Source organism: Leptonychotes weddellii, chromosome 12 (assembly GCF_054177405.1).
Source record: "Leptonychotes weddellii isolate Sample4059 chromosome 12, ASM5417740v2, whole genome shotgun sequence".
Taxonomy (NCBI): Eukaryota; Metazoa; Chordata; class Mammalia; order Carnivora; family Phocidae; genus Leptonychotes; species Leptonychotes weddellii.
In genome coordinates this window covers 62,874,769-62,894,356 of record NC_138380.1, presented here as the reverse complement: position 1 = coordinate 62,894,356, position 19,588 = coordinate 62,874,769, and the positions used below count along the sequence as shown (strand labels likewise).

General features: G+C 36.0%; 1 protein-coding gene across 7 annotated transcripts in view; it reads right to left on the bottom strand.

Annotated features, from left to right (window-relative positions):
* Positions 1–355: 355 nt before the first annotated feature.
* SGCE (sarcoglycan epsilon) overlaps positions 356–19,588 on the bottom strand; it is a 66,959-nt gene continuing 47,726 nt past the window's right edge. For 2 of the 7 annotated variants that reach the window (XM_081800522.1, XM_031025196.2), the window contains 6 exons: positions 17,809–17,971; positions 15,190–15,401; positions 14,228–14,254; positions 13,305–13,493; positions 3,425–3,468; positions 2,337–2,546 (listed from right to left, as the gene is read on the bottom strand). In XM_081800522.1, the coding sequence (XP_081656648.1) occupies positions 2,479–2,546; positions 3,425–3,468; positions 13,305–13,493; positions 14,228–14,254; positions 15,190–15,401; positions 17,809–17,971 (703 nt within the window). In that variant the 3' untranslated portion in view covers positions 2,337–2,478. Of the gene's footprint in view, positions 651–2,336; positions 2,547–3,413; positions 3,469–13,304; positions 13,494–14,227; positions 14,255–15,189; positions 15,402–17,808; positions 17,972–19,588 lie in introns of those variants that run through there. The other 5 variants (XM_031025193.2, XM_006730663.3, XM_031025194.2 and 2 more) reach the window with 4 other exon arrangements.

Genomic DNA, 19,588 nt, shown 5'->3' with positions numbered 1-19,588 from the left:
CTTGCTTCTAAAAACAAGTATCTGATAATGGAAACAGGTAATTATGCAGCCCAGGGCCATCCTTCATAAACAAGGTATCATCAGATCCATAATTCTTAAAACCAGGTCTACCTTAAAACACTCCAAGAAGTAGTATATAAAAGAACAGATTGAGACATGCCATAAGGATAATAGCATTATTTAAATGGGTTGCTCACGTGGAACACAGAGCATAGATATTTTTCTGTATCTATAGAACGTACTTAATAAAATCTTACTGAATAAAGAACGACCACATGGACCTGTTCCTAGCAACAGAAGATTCCTACCATGTAGAAGGCAATCAAATATTTTCTGAAATAAATTTCACCCGACATTAAGCTTCATTAATAATATTTATTTTAAAGGTCCCTTTTTATTTGTAACAAATATAAAGTCATCAGTGTTTTACAAATTGTCCAAAATGCTTTAAGTACAAAAAAAAATACTTTAGTAAAATGAAAGTTATATTGTGTTATTTGCTACAGACTCAATACTGTCGACATGCATACCATATGCCAGAAAAGCTCATGCATTAGTGGAAAAGAGAAGAAATGAGATACAACTGCTATGCTGTCTGATTACAAATTCATTGCTTCAGTCAGTTTCCTTTCTTCAGGGATACCATTTACCTGGAGTGTGGAAGAACGAACATGGGCATGAGTTAGGGCAAGGACACTTTTTAGATTTTGAGCAAAACAAAGTATGACAAGAAGTAATTTTCTATCTTCTCAATGCAATTTAAAATAGTCATGTTGACATTATTTCTCTGCATTAAAAAAAAGGAAAAAATTCTAAATCAGTCCTTGGGCCAAAGACGTAATGGTTTGTACTTCTCAGAAGGTATGGTCTGAAACTTCCTCCCACAATAAACAAAAAGAATGGGGTTGACTGCGGGATGTATGACTGTACCTGTTAATCGCAGCTTTTTAGAAAATATTGTGTGGGCTGGAAGGGCAAAGAAAATGAGAAAACCTGAAGGGGCATCGAACCTAATGGCTTGGGCCTCGTCCAAAAAGGTAGTGCTAATGTCAGCCTGTAACTGCTCCATTATCCCAGCGAGTGCTTAAGTCCAGGATTACAACACCAGCAGCTAGTTCATTTCTTAAACTTTGGGTGATCATTTAAAAAAAAAAAGCCAACTAAATAAAACAAACTTCAAAATATACTCTTCCCGAAAAATTCCATTCAAGTAGCTACAGATAAAATTACTTGGTATCCAAGAGACAAGCCCTGTGCTTAAATTACCTTCATAAAGAAAACTGTGGCCTTGCATAGTGCTTTGAGGTACTTGGAAAAAGCAAATTATTATTTTAAATGTGGTTGCCTCTTTGTGGTACCGGGGCGACCAGGAAGGAGCGACAGAAAAGCTGTTGTACCCAGGAAAATACATAAAGAGCCCTAAATCCATGGATGTGCATACAGAGCAGAATAACTTGGAAACTGAGAAACAAACTATTTTTTTCATTCAAACAAACGGAATGGGAATAAGGAAATTAACCTGCCTATTCAGTTCTTCTCTCTGGGAGGCATAACTCTATTTGGTTGTACATTTCTCAGAGGCAGAAACACAACAATCTACCATAATTGTAAAAAATGCTAGGGCGGTCTCTCTCCCTTTAGCACTTAGATACTTTGGGGACTCAGCGAAAACAACAACAAGAAGAAAACAACCAAGAGGAGTTAGTGCACTCTAGTCAATAACGTGCTCCAAATCACAGAAAAATATAAGAAAACAAGGAGGTAATAGGCTATCGTATTAACTAAAAAGGAGATCAAAGCTTCCTTGACTCAAGCAAAATGCCTCCCCAAAATCTGTTTTTGAAAAATAATCTAGAAAATTGGGTTGAACAGCCTAAAATTCCCCTAGGGAAATTCTTTGGCTCTTATCCCATTTGCTCAGCATAAATTGTCCTTGTAGTTGGAAATGCTGCCTATTACTAAAAACTAGCACATTAACAAGTCTACTTGCTGAAAATCTATACTGCTATCAAATATGTCTCTCTAACATCATCTATTCAGGCTCCCTTATTTCCTCTAATGGGAGAATAAGTAAAATCTGGATTTTTAAAACACACAAATAAGTTACTTGCTGTTTAACTAGAAACTGTCTCCCTTCTACTCACCCCTTGCATGAAATAATTAAGAATCAGAGGAAAGGCATCTTAGAAGAGTTAGAAGTTTATGAGTTTAATGAGGGAAATGTAGGAATATTCCTTTAAATGTTTTCTTGTTAAAAAAAAGCCAGGCAATTAGTGTTAATAGGGATTTGTTTTTGTCTTTGCTCTTTAGGTAACAGGTATTTATAACAAAGTTGATTCCTTCATCAATCTCCTGAATGCTTACACAGTAGCACCACCACATCAATATATTGAACACCCTTGTTGAAACATGTTAGCATTTAATTAAAACAAGTGATCAAAACTGTGGGAGAAAATTCTGATAAACACTATCTCGTAATTAAAATCTGATGAACAACTTTATTATACTTGCCTCAAATCTTTGAAAAGTTGTCAAACGAAAATCTCCTTAAATTCCCGAAAGCAGTAATAGAGAAAATAATTTCTGAATAAAAACATCCAATAAATTTCTATATGTGCTTAAAGTTTTTAAGAGACTTACTTAATAGCTTCCCTACTACAATACCACTATTCATACTCAGAATTCCACATCCAACTTACATTTTTAAAACTTCTCTTGCTTTTCCAAGAGAGCCACAAAAGGCATTACTGGTTGCCTGGCAATTAGAACTAGGAATCAACCACTAATTAGAAGACAATCATGAATAAGTTATCTACTTGGTACCGAGATGAATGAAATAATTGGCTGTGGAAATTTTTTAGGGACACTTGAAAGAAATAAACTTAAAGAAAGCAAGTCTTAGGGAAATAGAATAGTCAAGGGAGAATCGTCCGCCATCTTGTTGTCACTGGTCATGTTATAACAGCTTTTTAAAGTGGCATTAAAACCAGGCCAACCATTTCTCATTTATCCCCCTGAAGCCTCAGTGATTAGTCACAATGGTTTCCTTTTGTAAGAGTCAGTTTCAAGCTGCTCACTTACTGAGACAAATCCTGGATGCATCCAAGCTAAGAATCTTTCATACCAAGGGGAAGAATAGGGAGCTTCGCTGAAGGAAGGGGATTTTATTCAGTCTTCCTTAATTAGACAGGACCTCCATGGATGCTTTTGCTCTAAGATCATTTACCCTGTGTTTATCACTCCGATGGCAATCTATGCAATAATCTAAGCTATTATTCTAAGGTTCTAACTCTGATTAAGGAATGACACAACTGGTTTGCCTTACTTGATGAAGCTAAAGTTTCATAAATTACATGGTCCTATAATAATCTTTTAATCTGTTAGCTTCATACGTTAATATCAACTTACTACTTTTAGTACTTACCTGTAGTCTGCTGTTGGGGAATCTGAGTCTGATGTTGCAAGTTCCTAGAAATGATTGGCATTTTTGAGTAAAACTGTGTTTGTTTATACACATGCAAACAGACAGCAGACATACTAGAATGAAAACTTTCATAGCTAAAAAGATCCCCAGAAATCATCTAACCCAGCCTACCCCCATGAGTTTATGCATGAGAAACCTAAGGTCTGAAGAAGATAAATAATAGTATTTGATAACATTCATAAAGCTCCTATTAAATGCTATATTCTACCTCACAACAACCCTATGAGGTAGGTATTATTTTTCTCAACTCACAGATGAGGAAACAGGCTTAGAGGTCCAAGGCTACATAGCTAATGGCAGATAAGGATATGAACCCAGGGACTTCAGGACTTGTGCTTAGAACCCACACACTTTCAGATCCAGGTCTAGAACATACATACATGCTCACATACTCTCACAGAACAACACACATACCCATCTTCACTCATTATGCCAAAGCTATGCTCTTCTATCCCTGCCCAGGGAATGACACGGGCCATCCACCCAACTGTATAGTCAAGATGCAGAAGTCATCATCGACCCCTCCCTCCTTCCCTTCCCCCATCCCAATCTTGGGAACTCTTGACAATTCTCCTCATTCTCTCTTTGAATCTGTCCTCTTCTTCCCACCTCTGTTGGTTGAAGCCATCACCCTTTCTTACTTGCAACTTTGCAACTGAGCTGAATTGTTTCCTTAGTCCCATTCTTGCTCCCTTATAATCCACTGTGCACATTGCTGTCAGATGATCTTCTAAGACACAACTCCGTCATTCAAACAACGCACATTTCATTACTTCCTTATGCCTACCTGCAAATTAAGTTTGGCCCAGAAGACCATCAATATATCTGGTCCCTACATGGAGCACCACCACCACAGCCACGACCATCTCTTGTACCCAACCAGCTCCCATTTGTCCTTGCAAACTCAACTTAAAATTTGTTACAATGGACACGGTTACTCTTATAATTTAAAACTATCCCACAAAGAATGTTAATTAAACATTTTTAACTTATTATTTGTTTTAATTAAAAAATACCTCAAGTACCATTTGTTCTAGCCTCCTCACTCTCTAAGCCTCCCCATTAGGTTACCATTTAGTATGGTTTCGTACACTGCTGATTGTTGTATTTCTCATCACATAATGTTAAAGTGCCTTACCAGTAAGAACCCCTTATTTTTGTTCAGTCTCCCCAACAGTAAGCATGCAATAAATAATTTTTGAATGAATACGTGCAAAAGTGCAGATACTTAGAAAGATTCACATAAAATACACATATTTATTAACATTCATACTCATTTAGTTTCAAATTTTGATATTAAAATTCATTTGCAAAAATGTACAGTTGAGATTCTGTGTGGAAGAAATTCTAGGAGTCAGCCCCTCACTACAGAGTAGGGCTAGATCCAAGCCAGGAGTTTGCAGTTTTTTTGTTTCTCTTCAGCAATGGAATTCCTTTTAATTGAAATCCTAAGCAGAACTCTTGATGTACAAAAGAGATAAATGTGAGGTTGCCTGGGTTGAAACAAGGGAGCCAGGAATCCCGTCTGCTTTGTTTCTTTTGCCCCACATGCTGGCCCCTAAGGCATTTCTAAGAAACCTCCAAGAAACAGAGTTGTAAACCATTGATCTGAATCATTTCAGGCAGGCAAATATTATGCTCCAAATACAACGATCTAAAGTGGAAAGCTATAAAGGCTAAATACTATTTAAACGCTTAATCTATAGGAATGTTAATGACGTCGAGTAATTTTTTTAGATTTTCAGCTCCATTTTAAATATATTGTTAAGGAAATAACAAAATCAATTCTAATTCAATTCAAGGAAGTTACTTAATAATTCATCCCAATAATTATATTCTTGTTTGCCATTACGTAACAGCGCTACTTATCCTTGTGTAGTCTCATGGAGTATTTTATATGCTTGTTTATTCTTACAGTATTTCATACGATGTATTTATACTGGTTTTGATCATGGAAGTAAAAAGATTAATTTATAAACCGCAGAAAAAATAAGTTCTAGAGTTAAAGGTGGGAAAACAAACATCTTTAATACAGAAGTCAAAATGCAATTTCATGGGCATTTGGGAGGGGGATATGAATTTTCTTTTAACTTCTCAGGTACAACTAATGTGGGCCTATCTATTCTACATTAGAAGCTATTACAGCACACCTTACACACACACACACACACACACACACACTTCATTTCCCATCACCTCTAGCTCTACCTAGCCTATCAATGGATTAAATCAATACATTTTGACAAAACAAAAATACTGAAGATGACAAGGAAAGCTTTCAAAAGCCCCAAATCAAGGATACCCCAAATTCAAAATCAATATTTGGCTAGTAGTTGGAAGCCCCCTCACTCCCGTTGGTCAGTCCAACTTACCCTTCTGTGGAACAGAGTTTGAAAACCACTGATCAAAGTCAATCTCCACCCTGTAATTTCTTTTCTAGCCCTGATTTTTTTTTCTTCCTCTTCCACTACACTACTAAACCATCTAAGTAGGAATGGGCTTGGCTAGGTTCAAGGAGAATGGTTGGTTGAGAAAGTGCCACACACAAGGTAGCAAGAAATCTGGAGATCTGTGAGAAAGTAATGGTGGGACTTTGGTTTAGGGATTTAAAACTACCTGCAGTGCATGTCCCAACTGGTTAGGTTTGAGCCATGTACATGCACTACTTGCAACTTCAACTGAACTACGGATGAGTTCTATGAAAGTGCTTCTATGTACAAAAAGGTGCTCGACAAGAAATAGGTGGAGAAGCAACATCCCCAGCATCTCCTGGGTGGGCAGACCTGGCTCTGTTTTTGTGGGTGGGGGCCCAAACCTGTGACTGCAGGTGAGCTTGTGAGTGTCAGAGGGTTCAAATGTCCATGATAGGCATACTTGAAGTGTGAATTCCACTGAAGTGTTGAAGGGAGGTACCTCATGAAAGCACTGCTTCAGGGATACTGGAGAAATTCCCAGGAGTAACTCTGCTTCAGTCAAGCAGACTAGACAGTGAGAAAATGGAAGCATTTCCATCTTTGGTGAAAACGCACCGCTGAAGGCAATTACACAAGAGAGTGGGCATGACTTCAAATAGAAGCCCAATAAACCTTCAAAGAAAGGACCTCTATAAAGTCATAAAACTATTTAGAATAATTACGTTATTAATGGACTAATGGAAAGATTATTATGTGTAAACTACATTACAGAGAAAAAAAGATTTAAGAAAACTGGAGTTCTCTAAATTATTAGCATTAATTATTTTCTAATTTTACTACCATTAATTACATGCATTTAAATAGAAAATTATGTAAATTAGCCATTGCACAAACTTTATTCTTCAAGGAAGCAAAGGTAATAACGTGCAAATTAATAAATAAGTGATTTGGGGGGAGGACACAATTATTTATTATTTGTACAACCATTTTAAGGTAATTTGACGTTCTTGGATATCCTGTAGAGTAATTCTATGAGTTAGGTTGATGATTATCAACATTATATTCCAACTTGCTGGAAGACTCAAAAGCAAAGAAAGGTTAAGTGATTTGCATTAAGCCACAGAATCTGTGCCAGAGTTGAAAATAAATGACATTAGTTTGGCTATGTAGAATACAAAACACTTCTCTTTTGAATTCCCTTTAACAATAAGGAATGTATTTAACTATAGTAGTATATTTTTGGAATTTCCCAATTATTTCAGCAAAATTGATGTTGCCTAACCCTTGAATTTTCTATAATTTTTTTCCAACAAAAATGCCGATTTGGACCCCTTACTTACTTTTACTAAAGAACCAGGCCATTGTCTGGATTAAGGAAGGAAGGACACAGAGAAATTGGAAAACATCACTATAATTTTTAATTTCAAACCTAATTTTAACTAAAACCAGTGTAGAACATACATGGAACATAAATGAGAAAGGAGATATTAATTTATTTCTTTTAGTTATTTTCTCCTGTTTGTATAAAGCCAAAAGCAAGCCTACCATGGCTTTAAACTGAAGCAGTACAAACCTATAGAACCAAAAGCTATCAAAGAGATATTGCATCCATTGCTGGATTAAAAAAAAAAAAAAGTCAATGGCTCTGAAATATCCTTGGCCACTTGACACTTCTTGTCAACAGGAAACCATTATATTGGTCCCCTAAAACATTCTCTTCAACTGGTATTAACTTTCATTGAAATCTGATTTTTTATTTATGAAATTTTACCATAGTTAGTTCTCATTATTACCCAGGGGGAGACAAATGGAAAAACACTTTAGACAAGAGTTAAAATGATTTGTTACTATATCTTTAATTAGAAGACTTAATTCTAGTTTTATATTCGTTAATTTATAAAAGATTAAGCACAACCTACCTCCTGTTTTGAGGGAGACCCAATTACTCTGGATTAGATATCATGTTTAGTATAATGAATACGGAAATTTTTCATATAGATAATTAAAATCTTTCTAGAAAATGTTTGGGCACTTTTCCCTATTATTCATTACATAAAATCTTCTATGAAGATGCCTCCCGCTCAGGAAAAATAGATTGATATTGATGTTGGTATGAGAAAAGAGTAATAAGGAGGCAGATCTACCCCCTAAAAAAAACATAATACATCACAAATTTTAGAATAAATTCCTTTTCAGAAAATAGAATATCTGAAATTCTCCAGCCAATGCCTCCCATAAAAGTGCAAAATTACAATTTCCCAGTGGTTTTTCGTTTTTTGAGGCTCAGCATTTCTCTATCCCATTCAGTACTAATCAGTACTCATCTCTCACTTCTCTACACCATTTTCCTCAGGCAACTGAAGGAGGTGCAAAAAGTTTTGAAGCTGGTAAGTATAAACCCACAAACAGTCCCCACACTCTAAATCAAGCACCCGGACCGCCCCCTTTCACACTTTTCTTCTGTACATACCTTAGGGAGGAATCAGGAGACACTGTTCCCCTTTTAAAACTCCAGGTGGAGGAATGTGAATAACAACCCCTTCCCCACCTCCACCCCCAAAAGAAACACCAAGCTGGCTTTCCCAAATCCTCAAACCTAGCTCTGTCAAGTATTTTATTTGGGAATTCTCAACCCTTTTTCCTGTTCCACCTGACTCACACGTCCACCAGATTCCAAATCCGTGGATCTAGGGCCCTGGGATCTGCATTGTAGGAGCTCCACAGGTGAGTGTGATCTTCAACTTGGTTTGGAAACAACCAGGCTAGACTCTCTCTCAACATACCTTTTAGGACCTAAAATTCTATGACTTGGAATTTGATTTTCTTCATTCAAATCATTACAAAGTTTTGTTTTCAAGGTACATCAGTCAATCTGTAATGTATTTTAAGTTAAATCTTTGGTCAAAAACATAACTCCTAATCACAACAATGATTCTTTGGGGAAAGCAGATTTACTTTTAAGAATTACTTTATGGGGTGCCTGGGTGGTTCAGCTAGGTTAAGCGTCCAACTCTTGATTTCCACTCAGGTCACGATCTCAGGGTCGTGAGATGGAGCCCTGCTGGGCATGGAGCCTGCTTAAGATTCTCTCTTTCCCTCTCCTTCTGCCCCTCCCCACCCTGCTCACGTACTCTCTCATTCTCTCTCTCAAAAAATAAAAAATAAATCAAAAATAAATTTAAAAAAAGAATTATTTTATAATGTAATCTCCAGCAATGAATGGAAATGAGGTGACAGCCTATAAAGAGAAAAGTTCTTCTTACTGTTAATGGTAACATGTGTTCACTGAACTGCAAAGATAACAAAGTACAGATGCAAAAAGCCTGACTGTGTTAGGGGATGGGGAACATTCCACAGAATATGTGGCTAGTGCTCTTCAAGACTGTCAAGGTCATGGGGAAACAAGGAAAGTTTAAAAAACTGCCCAGACCAGAGGAAAGAGACATGTCAATTATTGTGCCCTTGACAAAAGTCCTGGAACAAGAAGAAGGACATTAGGAGAAAAACTAGTGAAATCTCACAGGGCACCTAGGTGGTGCAGTCAGTTAAGCCTCTGGCTCTTGGTTTTGGCTCAGGTCATGATCTCAGGGTCCTGGAATCAAGCCCTGAATCAGGCTCCACACTTACTCAGCATGGAGTCTGCTTGAGATTCTCTCTCTCCCTCTCCCACTGCCCCTCCCACTCATGCTGTCTCTCTCTCTCTCAAATAAAATCTTTAAAAAAAAAAAAACTAGTGAAATCTCAAATTATTAAAAAAAAAAATCTGAAGTCTGCTTAATAGTAAAGCACCAATGTTAGTTTCTTAGTCTTGACAAACTTACAATGGGAGAAAGTGGGTGAGGGATCTCTGGAAACTCTCTGCGTTATCTTTGCAACTTCTCTGAACCTCGAAAATCATTCCAAAATAAAACAGTTATTAATAAATACATTAGTAAAGATCAAACTAAATTGACCTTACATTTCTATACTATGTGATCATTTTAACAGCCTGTTTATATTGTCTCTGTAATCTGGAATGTAGAAGGAACACTACAAAATGAAATCGTCCCTTCAGAGCCTCAGCTCCATCTCCTGGCCCCTCTCCAGGTTACCTTTCCATGACCTATTCAATCCCTTGCCTGTAACCTGGATCAGAGATCCTTCTGAGTTCAATGACTACATTATCTTTGACTTAATAGCAAGGTAGGCAAATAATCTAATCTCAGTTTTGACCTAATTTAGCTTTGTCTCTTATCCATGCCTCAGTTTTATCATCTGCAAATGATTAAACATTTTTTTACTGTCTAAGGTATGGTGCCAGTCTAAGTCCTGTGAAGTACTGTACCAAAAAGAAAATATTACTGTGTAACTGACAAATTATGGTGGCAACCCCTCATCATACAACTGTTATTGAGTCCTCTTTACCTCACACTTTTCTAAGGTTCTCTAGACCTCCTGGATTGACTTGTTTAAAAGACCCGAGCAAATTTCCATGTAGCTCTGAAGGAAAGCTTTGAAAAGTCTTATAATGTCCTTGAGTCTTGCTTAGAAGCCAACATAAACTTTCAGCCATGTCCTTATGCCTGAATATTTCCAGTGTCGTCTGAAGAATAAACATGAAATCCTGTAGCTAGCCAAATCATTTATGAATCAGTAAGGTTAGTATGAATATGGGAAGATGAAATGCATGCCCTTTTAAGAAGGGTTAATTAACAAATACCAGGCAGCATTCTCCAAGCATGTACTTGGTTATCAAGTACTGTAATGCCTCGTCAAATATAATATCTCATTTTAATGTGGAGAATTCAATTCAATCCAAGTGACCAAAATATGTATGTATGTGTGTACTTGGTGCTGAAATAAAACTTTAAAAACAGGGCCATGCTTTTAAGGTAAGAGAGTAAAAGCTGAATTTGCGTAAAGGACAGCTGTGACGAACGTGATACAATGAATTTCCCTATTATCTGGCATGGTTGGAAAATGAGGTTAATCACATATTCTGGCTTATAGGGAGTTACCATAGAGACAGTGCACATATTATCCATTTCCAAGAATAAAAGAAAGATAATATACACTCAACACTGAAACTACACCGAATGTAATTTAATTTCCCTCTGATGAGTCAGACGTACTTGATGATCTCGCAGTGCCTCAGAATAATCATTGTGCACATCATCAATTATCTATCTACCCTATTTATATAGAAGTGCTAGTTAATGGAGTTTTTCCATTAGCAGAAATCTGAATAATGTGAAGGTTTTCTGGACTTAAAAATACATATATGGTCAAATTGTCACAAGTTCAATAGAATAACCTATTGCATTTGCAAATAGAGAGATCTCATCAACATAATGACAGTTGATGGGGTTATGGAAGGACCAGAAAGATGTATTTGGTTGTAAACTAGATAGAAAATGTTGTTGTGTTTGTATGTAAGCAGAAACATTGCAAAATCCTGTCCACAGAAAATCAAAATAATTTTTAAGGAGCTCCTCTCATTCTCAACATATATGGCTAGAAAGCATATCTAAATGACACAGCCTTTTTCTTTCCCTTAAACTTCACTAGCAACAGAGTTTTACTGATTTACAAACATTTAAGTTCCCCTACTCATTATAACAAATATTTCTCTATTCCAAAATTTGATAGCATTGTTGTTTGTCAATAGAAGCATTTCCCAGACTGTGTTCATTGAAGAGTTACCTCTTCTGGCCTTTTTCCATGGATTCATGAAGCATATCAACACTCAAGGCCTCTGAGAGCCCTTGTAGTTTTAAGACAAACAAACAAACAAACAAAAAAACTGTTTCTCAAGTGTATTTGACCATTTCGGTTTTGAGAATATGTATCAACATTTGAGGAATATATACCCACATTTACCAGTAAACTCTTGGGTAAAGAAAATACGGAATGGTAACCTAAAAGAATTTTAAAATTCTTTCCATTTGGAAATGAATGAAAAGGCTGTTCATATTTTCATCTAAAAAAAAATGCAGGAGAGATTGCTAAGTTGTGAGCTATTATAATATTCTTGAAATTGTACTAATTTTTTTCATCAGTATCTAATCCTGGTAAAGTGGGTTTTTAGGATGACCCACTAACCATCAGAGAACATAGAAATCTATCCCTTCCATTCAGTACAACTAAATTTTGTGAGACTTTAATACTCACATCTCTGATCGAATATCAATGTTTCTAAAACTCAAAATGTTAAATGTATGCAATTTTCTCCACTGTCAATCAGACTTCAATCAATTACTTACACATACATGCACACATAAACACACACCTTAGCCTATTCAACAGTAAGTACATAATGTTAGATAAGTTTAGGAAAATACAATACTTTTAGATTTCTGAAGTATTTTGGACAAATTTATTGAGTCTGACTATCTATACTACTCATATTAATTACTGCTTAATCTCCAAATCACCACATACATTTTGCATGGTTACAAAGTAAGCATTTGCAATGGGAAAATGTTTGCATCCAGGATGGTTCCCAGAGAAATCTTTAATCAGTAAGAGGTTACCTGTATATCATACCCTAAGGTTTATGTGGTGGGGAGAGGTAGATTTTTCTCTATATCCATCACATTCACAAAAGTAAAGTGAAGAAGAAGAGGATCTCAAAAGCCAACCTGTGATTTCCTTGGGAAACTGAATTTAACCCATCTCAACATATGGTTAAAATTGGTGGGAAAAAAAGAGCCATGTTCTTAAAAATAAGTGGCAATTTTACCTACAATTCCCTTATATTGAAATTGAGCTTCTAGGCATATAATGTGGGTTCTCAAAGAGCAACTAGGCAATTTCCTCAATCCCTTGCCTCCCACAGGTACCCCTACAAAGGCTTCTTCCAGGCTTTCTGATCATAGTCCTTCCAGCACTACAAAGGTTGGCACTAATAAATTGTACTTACAGTCAAAATTGGAACTACTCATTTTGATATACAAGCAGATCACAAGAAATAACAAAAAAACCTTCTATCCTGAGGCACAAAAAAATTAGATTAAATAGAGGTGTGGTAATAACATCAAAAAATAGGTTAACAGAACCCAATAATCCTAATAATAACTCTAAAAAATCATCAATTTGTTATGCTTTAGGATATGCATTTCTTTTCACAATTCACTCATCTTTGAGCACACACGTTAGTTTATTAACAGTGTCGATTTCTGAAATATTAAGGTGAATGTCATCTTGTTTCAATTAGTGGAAAAAAAAATGCCTTTCCTGAAAGTAATCCTTTATATTCGGGTCAGCACCATGGGGTTAGGGATCTACACTATCAATGTCCTTTTGGTATTTTCTCTTAGAGTTATACACAAACAAACAGAAGCAATAATGAAACGTTCTGGTCTTTATGAAAATTAAGGGGATATATTCATGCATATTAATAATGACGGGAGCACACGGGTACTTACTGCTGCGTCTGCATCAGTGGCATATTCGTGCTCTCGTAACTGTCCGTGTGCAGAGGAGGTACAATCTCCCCAGTTACAGGGTGAAACACGGGAAGCGTAGACAGGGGCCATGCTATCTCTCTATTCTTGGACATGTCACGAAGTTCTTTGGTAGATTTCTGAATAGCACTATGATGGACCAGCTGGATGCTAGATCGAAAAGAAATAAAACACACACGTATTTAAAATCAAGTATTAGCCTGATGGGTCATCAAATTTGAAAAAGTTATGAATTTTTTTTTTCTTTTTAAAATAAGACATTATTGCACTTTGGGCATTCTACAAATTATCTCTGAAAGAGATACATTTCACATGCTTTTAACACGGCAAAACTGAACATTGTAAACCAATTTTTAAATAAACGTGTCTTGCATGAAACTAAGCTATAAAGCATTGTGTTAATATTATAGCCCTAAGTAACAAACTAGTATGCTATTTAATTCTACGATTAAGATTAAACTACCATAGCTTTTATATTGGTGCTTCTGATGGGGCATTTATAAATACTCACAGAAGTTTCATTTTATGGTAGGTTATTACTGTAGATTCAGGAAAACGTGTATGAAAGTTCTTTTCATCTGTTCTCTGGTTTATAGAAATGCAGATTGGGAAATCACATCATATAAATGGCAAGTTAATATTCTGAATCTGAAATTTTAGGTTTAATTTTTATCTATGTAATCTTAGTTTTCAAACCCTTTTTATTTTTAGTCTCTACCCCTCCTAAATATCTCTATTTAAAAAGCAGCTTTCACATTTATGAAATAAACTATGAAAGATGATGAATGACAAAATCAAAGCATGACACACATGTATGGAGCATGACGAGCAACTGAGAAGTGAAAAAACATGATAAAGAAAATAACAGGAAAGAAGACACTTACTCTGGTGTTTGCATGTTTCTCTTTTCCCTAGAAACAAAACAAAATTTATGAATTAAATAATAGCATTGATATTTGGAACATTAAGACTATATGCTCATGGGATCTTGCATGATGTGGAAATGCTGACATTGTTACTATTAAACGCAACCAGGCAGCATTTGCCACCAGGTTTATGACATTACTTGGATGAGTACACATACAGAGATGGAATACTGATGAGAAACACACAGAAAAATGAAAAAAAAAATGGAGATTAAGAATCAAGCTCTTAGAAATAAATTCTATGACATAATGAAATTAGGCTACATGTAAAAAATGGAAGAATTTGTTACTTGCTGCTTTATTAATTTTTTATCCTTTGCTTTGTTGCCCTGACTTCCAGATAATCTTGGGAGATTATTTTAATTGACACAGATGTCCTGAAAGTGCTAACTGTTCATGAAGTGAACACTCATTACTCAAATTATACTCTTGTTTTCATTAATTTACTCCTAAGTTTATATGTATACATACGTATCTTTTAAACACTTAGATTAGGTCACCCGTTTGACAGAACAATTGCAAGAAGAATTCTGACCATCACTTCTGATCAAACTAAGACAATTCATTTACTTAAAGTGCAATTACCATGTCAACAGATTCCACAGGCTCTGCACAAAATGGCTTATATAACCCAAAGAGCTAGCCTCAGTTGTTCTTGGGACTGTTTTGCCAGCACGAATTTACATCTAGCCTTAATAATTGTTGGATAAAGTAATTATATCCCCTAATTTGATTTCCTAGAGTCAAAACTATTTTAACTCATTTTAAAGGAATAAAGTACTGTAGGTTGACTTGAACACAATGTCACTTAATTTATAAAGTGTTTTATGAACCAAATGAAACCTGGCTTTTAATGGAATCTGATATGTTGTTATCCGAGGAGGCTCGGTAATTTTTTGTTAGTGTTTTAAAGTACTCACACTCCTTCCCGTCGGCAGCACATGATATAAGCAAGTATTAGAAAAAGGACCAGTGCAACTGCCGAGGGCACAGCCAGTGTAATTAGGAAATCCGTGTAATAGTCTCTGCTTTTCAAAGAATCGGAAGGGGGTTTGTACTCTCCACCATCAGGTAAGATCCCCTCTCCTCGCATCACTTCCTGATAGGTGGACACTTGCTTTGTTTTATCGACCTGATATAAAAGAAGACAATTACACATCAAAATTAATAGCTGCAAACATTACGAGAGTTGAAGACCTAGACATATCAAAACTGTCTTTGACACATTTCTAAAAAGCCATCCTTTCCAATTACGTTATCATCTTGAACATGCCACTGTTTATGGGAGCTAGGAAGAGGTAATGAACAAAAGTAACAGATTAGAGGGCTGATGTTGGCCAACATTCTATGCCCTTTCCACAGCATACAGACATATGTACATGCATGCATACGTAATAAGTGTATGTGTGTATGTGGTTGTTCGTCCTAGTTTCCTTCCTTTGAAGCAGAAGCCCTTCACACTACCATGTACATTTCTTGTTTCCTAGGGACAAACTTCTAGGGCAGATGCTAACAAACCATGAACTGGTGGACAACCAGGTATGCCGGTGTGGTCTCTAATGTTAGCGAAAGAGAAAAGAAAAATAAAATGAGAGACAATTTCTAAATGATTACAACCTTGATCTTTCTGCTGTCCAGCTGACAGAAGTGATTTGGAGGAAAGACAGCCTAAGGAACATGGAACTCATCCAATACTATAGTTTTACTAAATTCTATTCCAGAATCAAAAAATGCACATTGGCACTGTATTAATTTACCTCCACATTCATTGAACTGTTTTCACGGAGTTGCATTTAATTATGTTGCGATTTTTATTGAAGGGCACCGTAAAAATAGCCATGTGAAATCTGTCCCTACGTTTGCCCCCTGAACACCCTCCCCCCAAAATATGTTGGAGAGAATGATTTGTGGCATTTCTCAGTATCCTCTCAAAAAAAAACCAAACCAAACAAACAAACCCATTTGAAGACTTTTGTCAAGAATACAGTGCTAGTGAAACCTTTATTTTCTGCCAAGGAATTGATGCTCTATCTCCTTTAAGAAGGAGAACTAAGTAACTGATGAATTTCCTCTCTTAATCCTGGGCGTAGGAAGCTTGTTTTCAAACTTGACCTTAGGCTTATTTTTTAAATAAAGTTCAGGTCCCAATCTTCCATTTCTTCTCTATTTTATTTATTATGTGTATTGCTTGACTATTTCATTTAAGCCTCCTGATATCTTCTGTGGTAAGATGTGACACATAAATAAATACAGGTAAGATAAGAAAGGAAAATCCCAATTTTTTCATTTATAAAGCCTAACCATAGAAACTAAACGCTTCAAAGCATAAGTCATTTTTAAAACTTCAGAAATTCGGTAGTATTCCTAAACATAAACAATTCACAGCACAAACACAAGTTAAATGGCATTGTTAGGGCTGGCTGTGTGCTGACTCCGGTTACAGGTACCTACTCAAGTTAGGACTGCAGTTAGTCTTTGGCATCCTTGTATGATCAGCACCATGACAGAAATATTAAGCTTTGCAAAGTCAACACTTATCTATAGTACACGTAAACCACAGCGGCTCAATAATTTTACTCAATTTAAGAAGACAAAGAAAATTATTTTCCTAAGACAAACAGTCACATAAAAAGAGGAGTCTAGGGCCAAGGGCCACCAGTGCTAAGTGCTACGACGTGAATACTGTGTTCTCCTGTCCTGGGAGATCTGGGACAGTTGCCTGCAGTTGGTTCTCTAAGACATGAAGTGACAGTTGTGTTTATGTGTCAATAACTTTGTTCAAATGTCAACTTTAAACTTAGATCTAATTCACTCACCACCAATCATCAAGAGTTGACAGAAGTTAAATCTAAAGGTCACTAAAGAAGTAAAACAACTTACCAATCTTCCAGAAAGCAAGATCAAAAAATAATATAAATTTTATATGAAATATTATAGATATATATCAAGTGTATATGAAACCTTACCTATATTTTCTTAAGTTTTTTAGCATCCTAAATAAAAGTAATTTAGAAAGAGATATTTAGTATTTATGGGGCTGTGCGTAAGATTCTAATTTTGCTCACTGGGAATTTTTTCTTATTCCTCGAATTTGCCCTACAATTTGGATTTTTAGGACACCAACTCGTAGCACAATATTGCTTTATTTTCAGATGTATTATTGTACCCCAGTCTCTCCTTCCAAGGTGGGTAATGGCAGCATATTTGAGACTTTCTTCACGTGTCACCCTGACTCTGTAATCTATCCTGGCTTAGCAGCCACCTGGATATCCAGGGGGGTCGTTTGGACCACCTGCCAAGCTAATGCAGCCCCAACAACTAATCAAGGGTAGACTGAGAACAAAAGTGGAGATACTCTTTCCTAAATGGATGCACAGTCAACAAGATTGCCAAATTCTTAAAGTCAAGGGAAGTCAATTGCGATAACAAAGTAAACCCAGGATTTGTACCTAAAAGCACTTCAGGTTTTAGTCAAATTTTATCTCCAGCCACATCACTTCCAATTACATTTGCAAAAACAAAGTAAAATAAAAACTCACCAACGAGATTTTGCACCAGTCAATGTAAAACTGAGTACGAAATTTTTTATCACATGTTATCACAGGCTCCATTTCTTGACTGCATCTCAACTGATTCTGTGGATTTTCAACTTCTCGTAAACAAGAAGAAAACGGTACATCGGCACCAACCATGACGTAAACGCTGCAAAAATGTGAAACTCTCAGGTTATCCTTTGAGAAAATTGGAAACACTGAAAAACAATCTACCCTGAAAGCAGGATTTATCCTTTTGAATTGAGGGATTATCTAGAATCATCCCTAAGGTAGGGGCCTGGGCTTTAAAAGCAGTGATATTCACGTAGGAGCTGCCTTCCATTCTTTCCTTTATTCAACCAATATTTACTGAGTGCTTTGGTGTTCCAGACACTCTCTTGATTCTAGGTTAATTTCTAAAAAAAAAAAATTTTTTTTCATCCTATTCATCCTATTTATTTTAATTCAAAGTAAGCGTGTGTCTGTCATATTGTGATTACTATGTTTGGTAGATTACTTACCTTTAAAAATTACTCTTAAAGTAAATTATTTAGAAATAACACTATCACTAAGCCAATAAATAATTGTAGGTAATAAATCTCACTTGATTTCATTTTAATAAGATGGTGAAATTACATCTCTAGAGCTTTAGGCACTTAGCTATTTTACCCGAGAGTTCTGTCAGCTTTTCTACTGCACAGACCCCTACTGTTAGGTCTCCTACCACAAGGTCTCTCACTTTTTTCCCCCAAGAAGTTAATCCAAGAGAAAAACTATTATTTGATAAGCACAAATTAGGCAAGCAAAATTTTTCTTGGTGTGTATCTTAGTAATCAGGGAGAAAGAACTCTACTTAATTAGTCAGTGAGAGTTTCATACAAAAAAAGTTAGTGATAATAGCATTGAAATAATCTTGAAGCAGCTCGAGAAAAGGGAATCTCATGGGTCTTTCAAAAGAAGAGAGAAAACCGGGAAATTACTCTAAATAATTATTTCTTTTCCTAATTGACAATGCTACAGCTACTTATAAAATGAAATAAACCCATCAAAATTCCAGCTGTCTTCTTTGCAGAAACTGACAAGCTGATCCTAAAATTTATACGGAAATTCAAGGAACCTAAAATAACCACAGAAAATTCTTGAAAAAGAAAAGCAAAGTTGGAAGACGCACAACTACTGATTAAAACTTACTACAAAGCAATAGTAATCAAAACAGTCAGCAATAGCAATCCAGCATAAGGACAGACATGTAGATCAATGAAATAGAATTCGAAGTCCAGTAATAGCCTCCTACATTTAGTAAATTGATTTTTGTCACAAATGCCAAGATAATGCAATGGAGGAAAGAACAGCCTTTACAATAAATGGTACTGGCACAACAGGGTATCTGCAGGCAAAAGAATAAAGTCGGGCCCCTACCCCATAGCATGGAAGAAAAGTAACTCAAAATAGATCAGTGACTTAAATGTAAGAGCTAAAACTATTAAACTCTGAGGAAAAAAAGGTATACATTTCCATGACTTGGCCGTAGGCAGTGGTTTCTCAGCTATGACACCAAAAGCTCCAGCAATAACAGAAAAACTAGATGAGTTGGACTTTATCAAAATTGAAAACAGTGTGGTCCAAAGGTCACCATCAAGACAGTGAAAAGGCAACCCATGAATGAGAGAAAATATATGCAGATCATATATCTAATAAGGGAATTGTATCTACAATATATAAGGGACTCTTACAATGCAAAAACAAAAAAACAAATAATCCAATTTAAAAATGGCAAAGGCTCTGA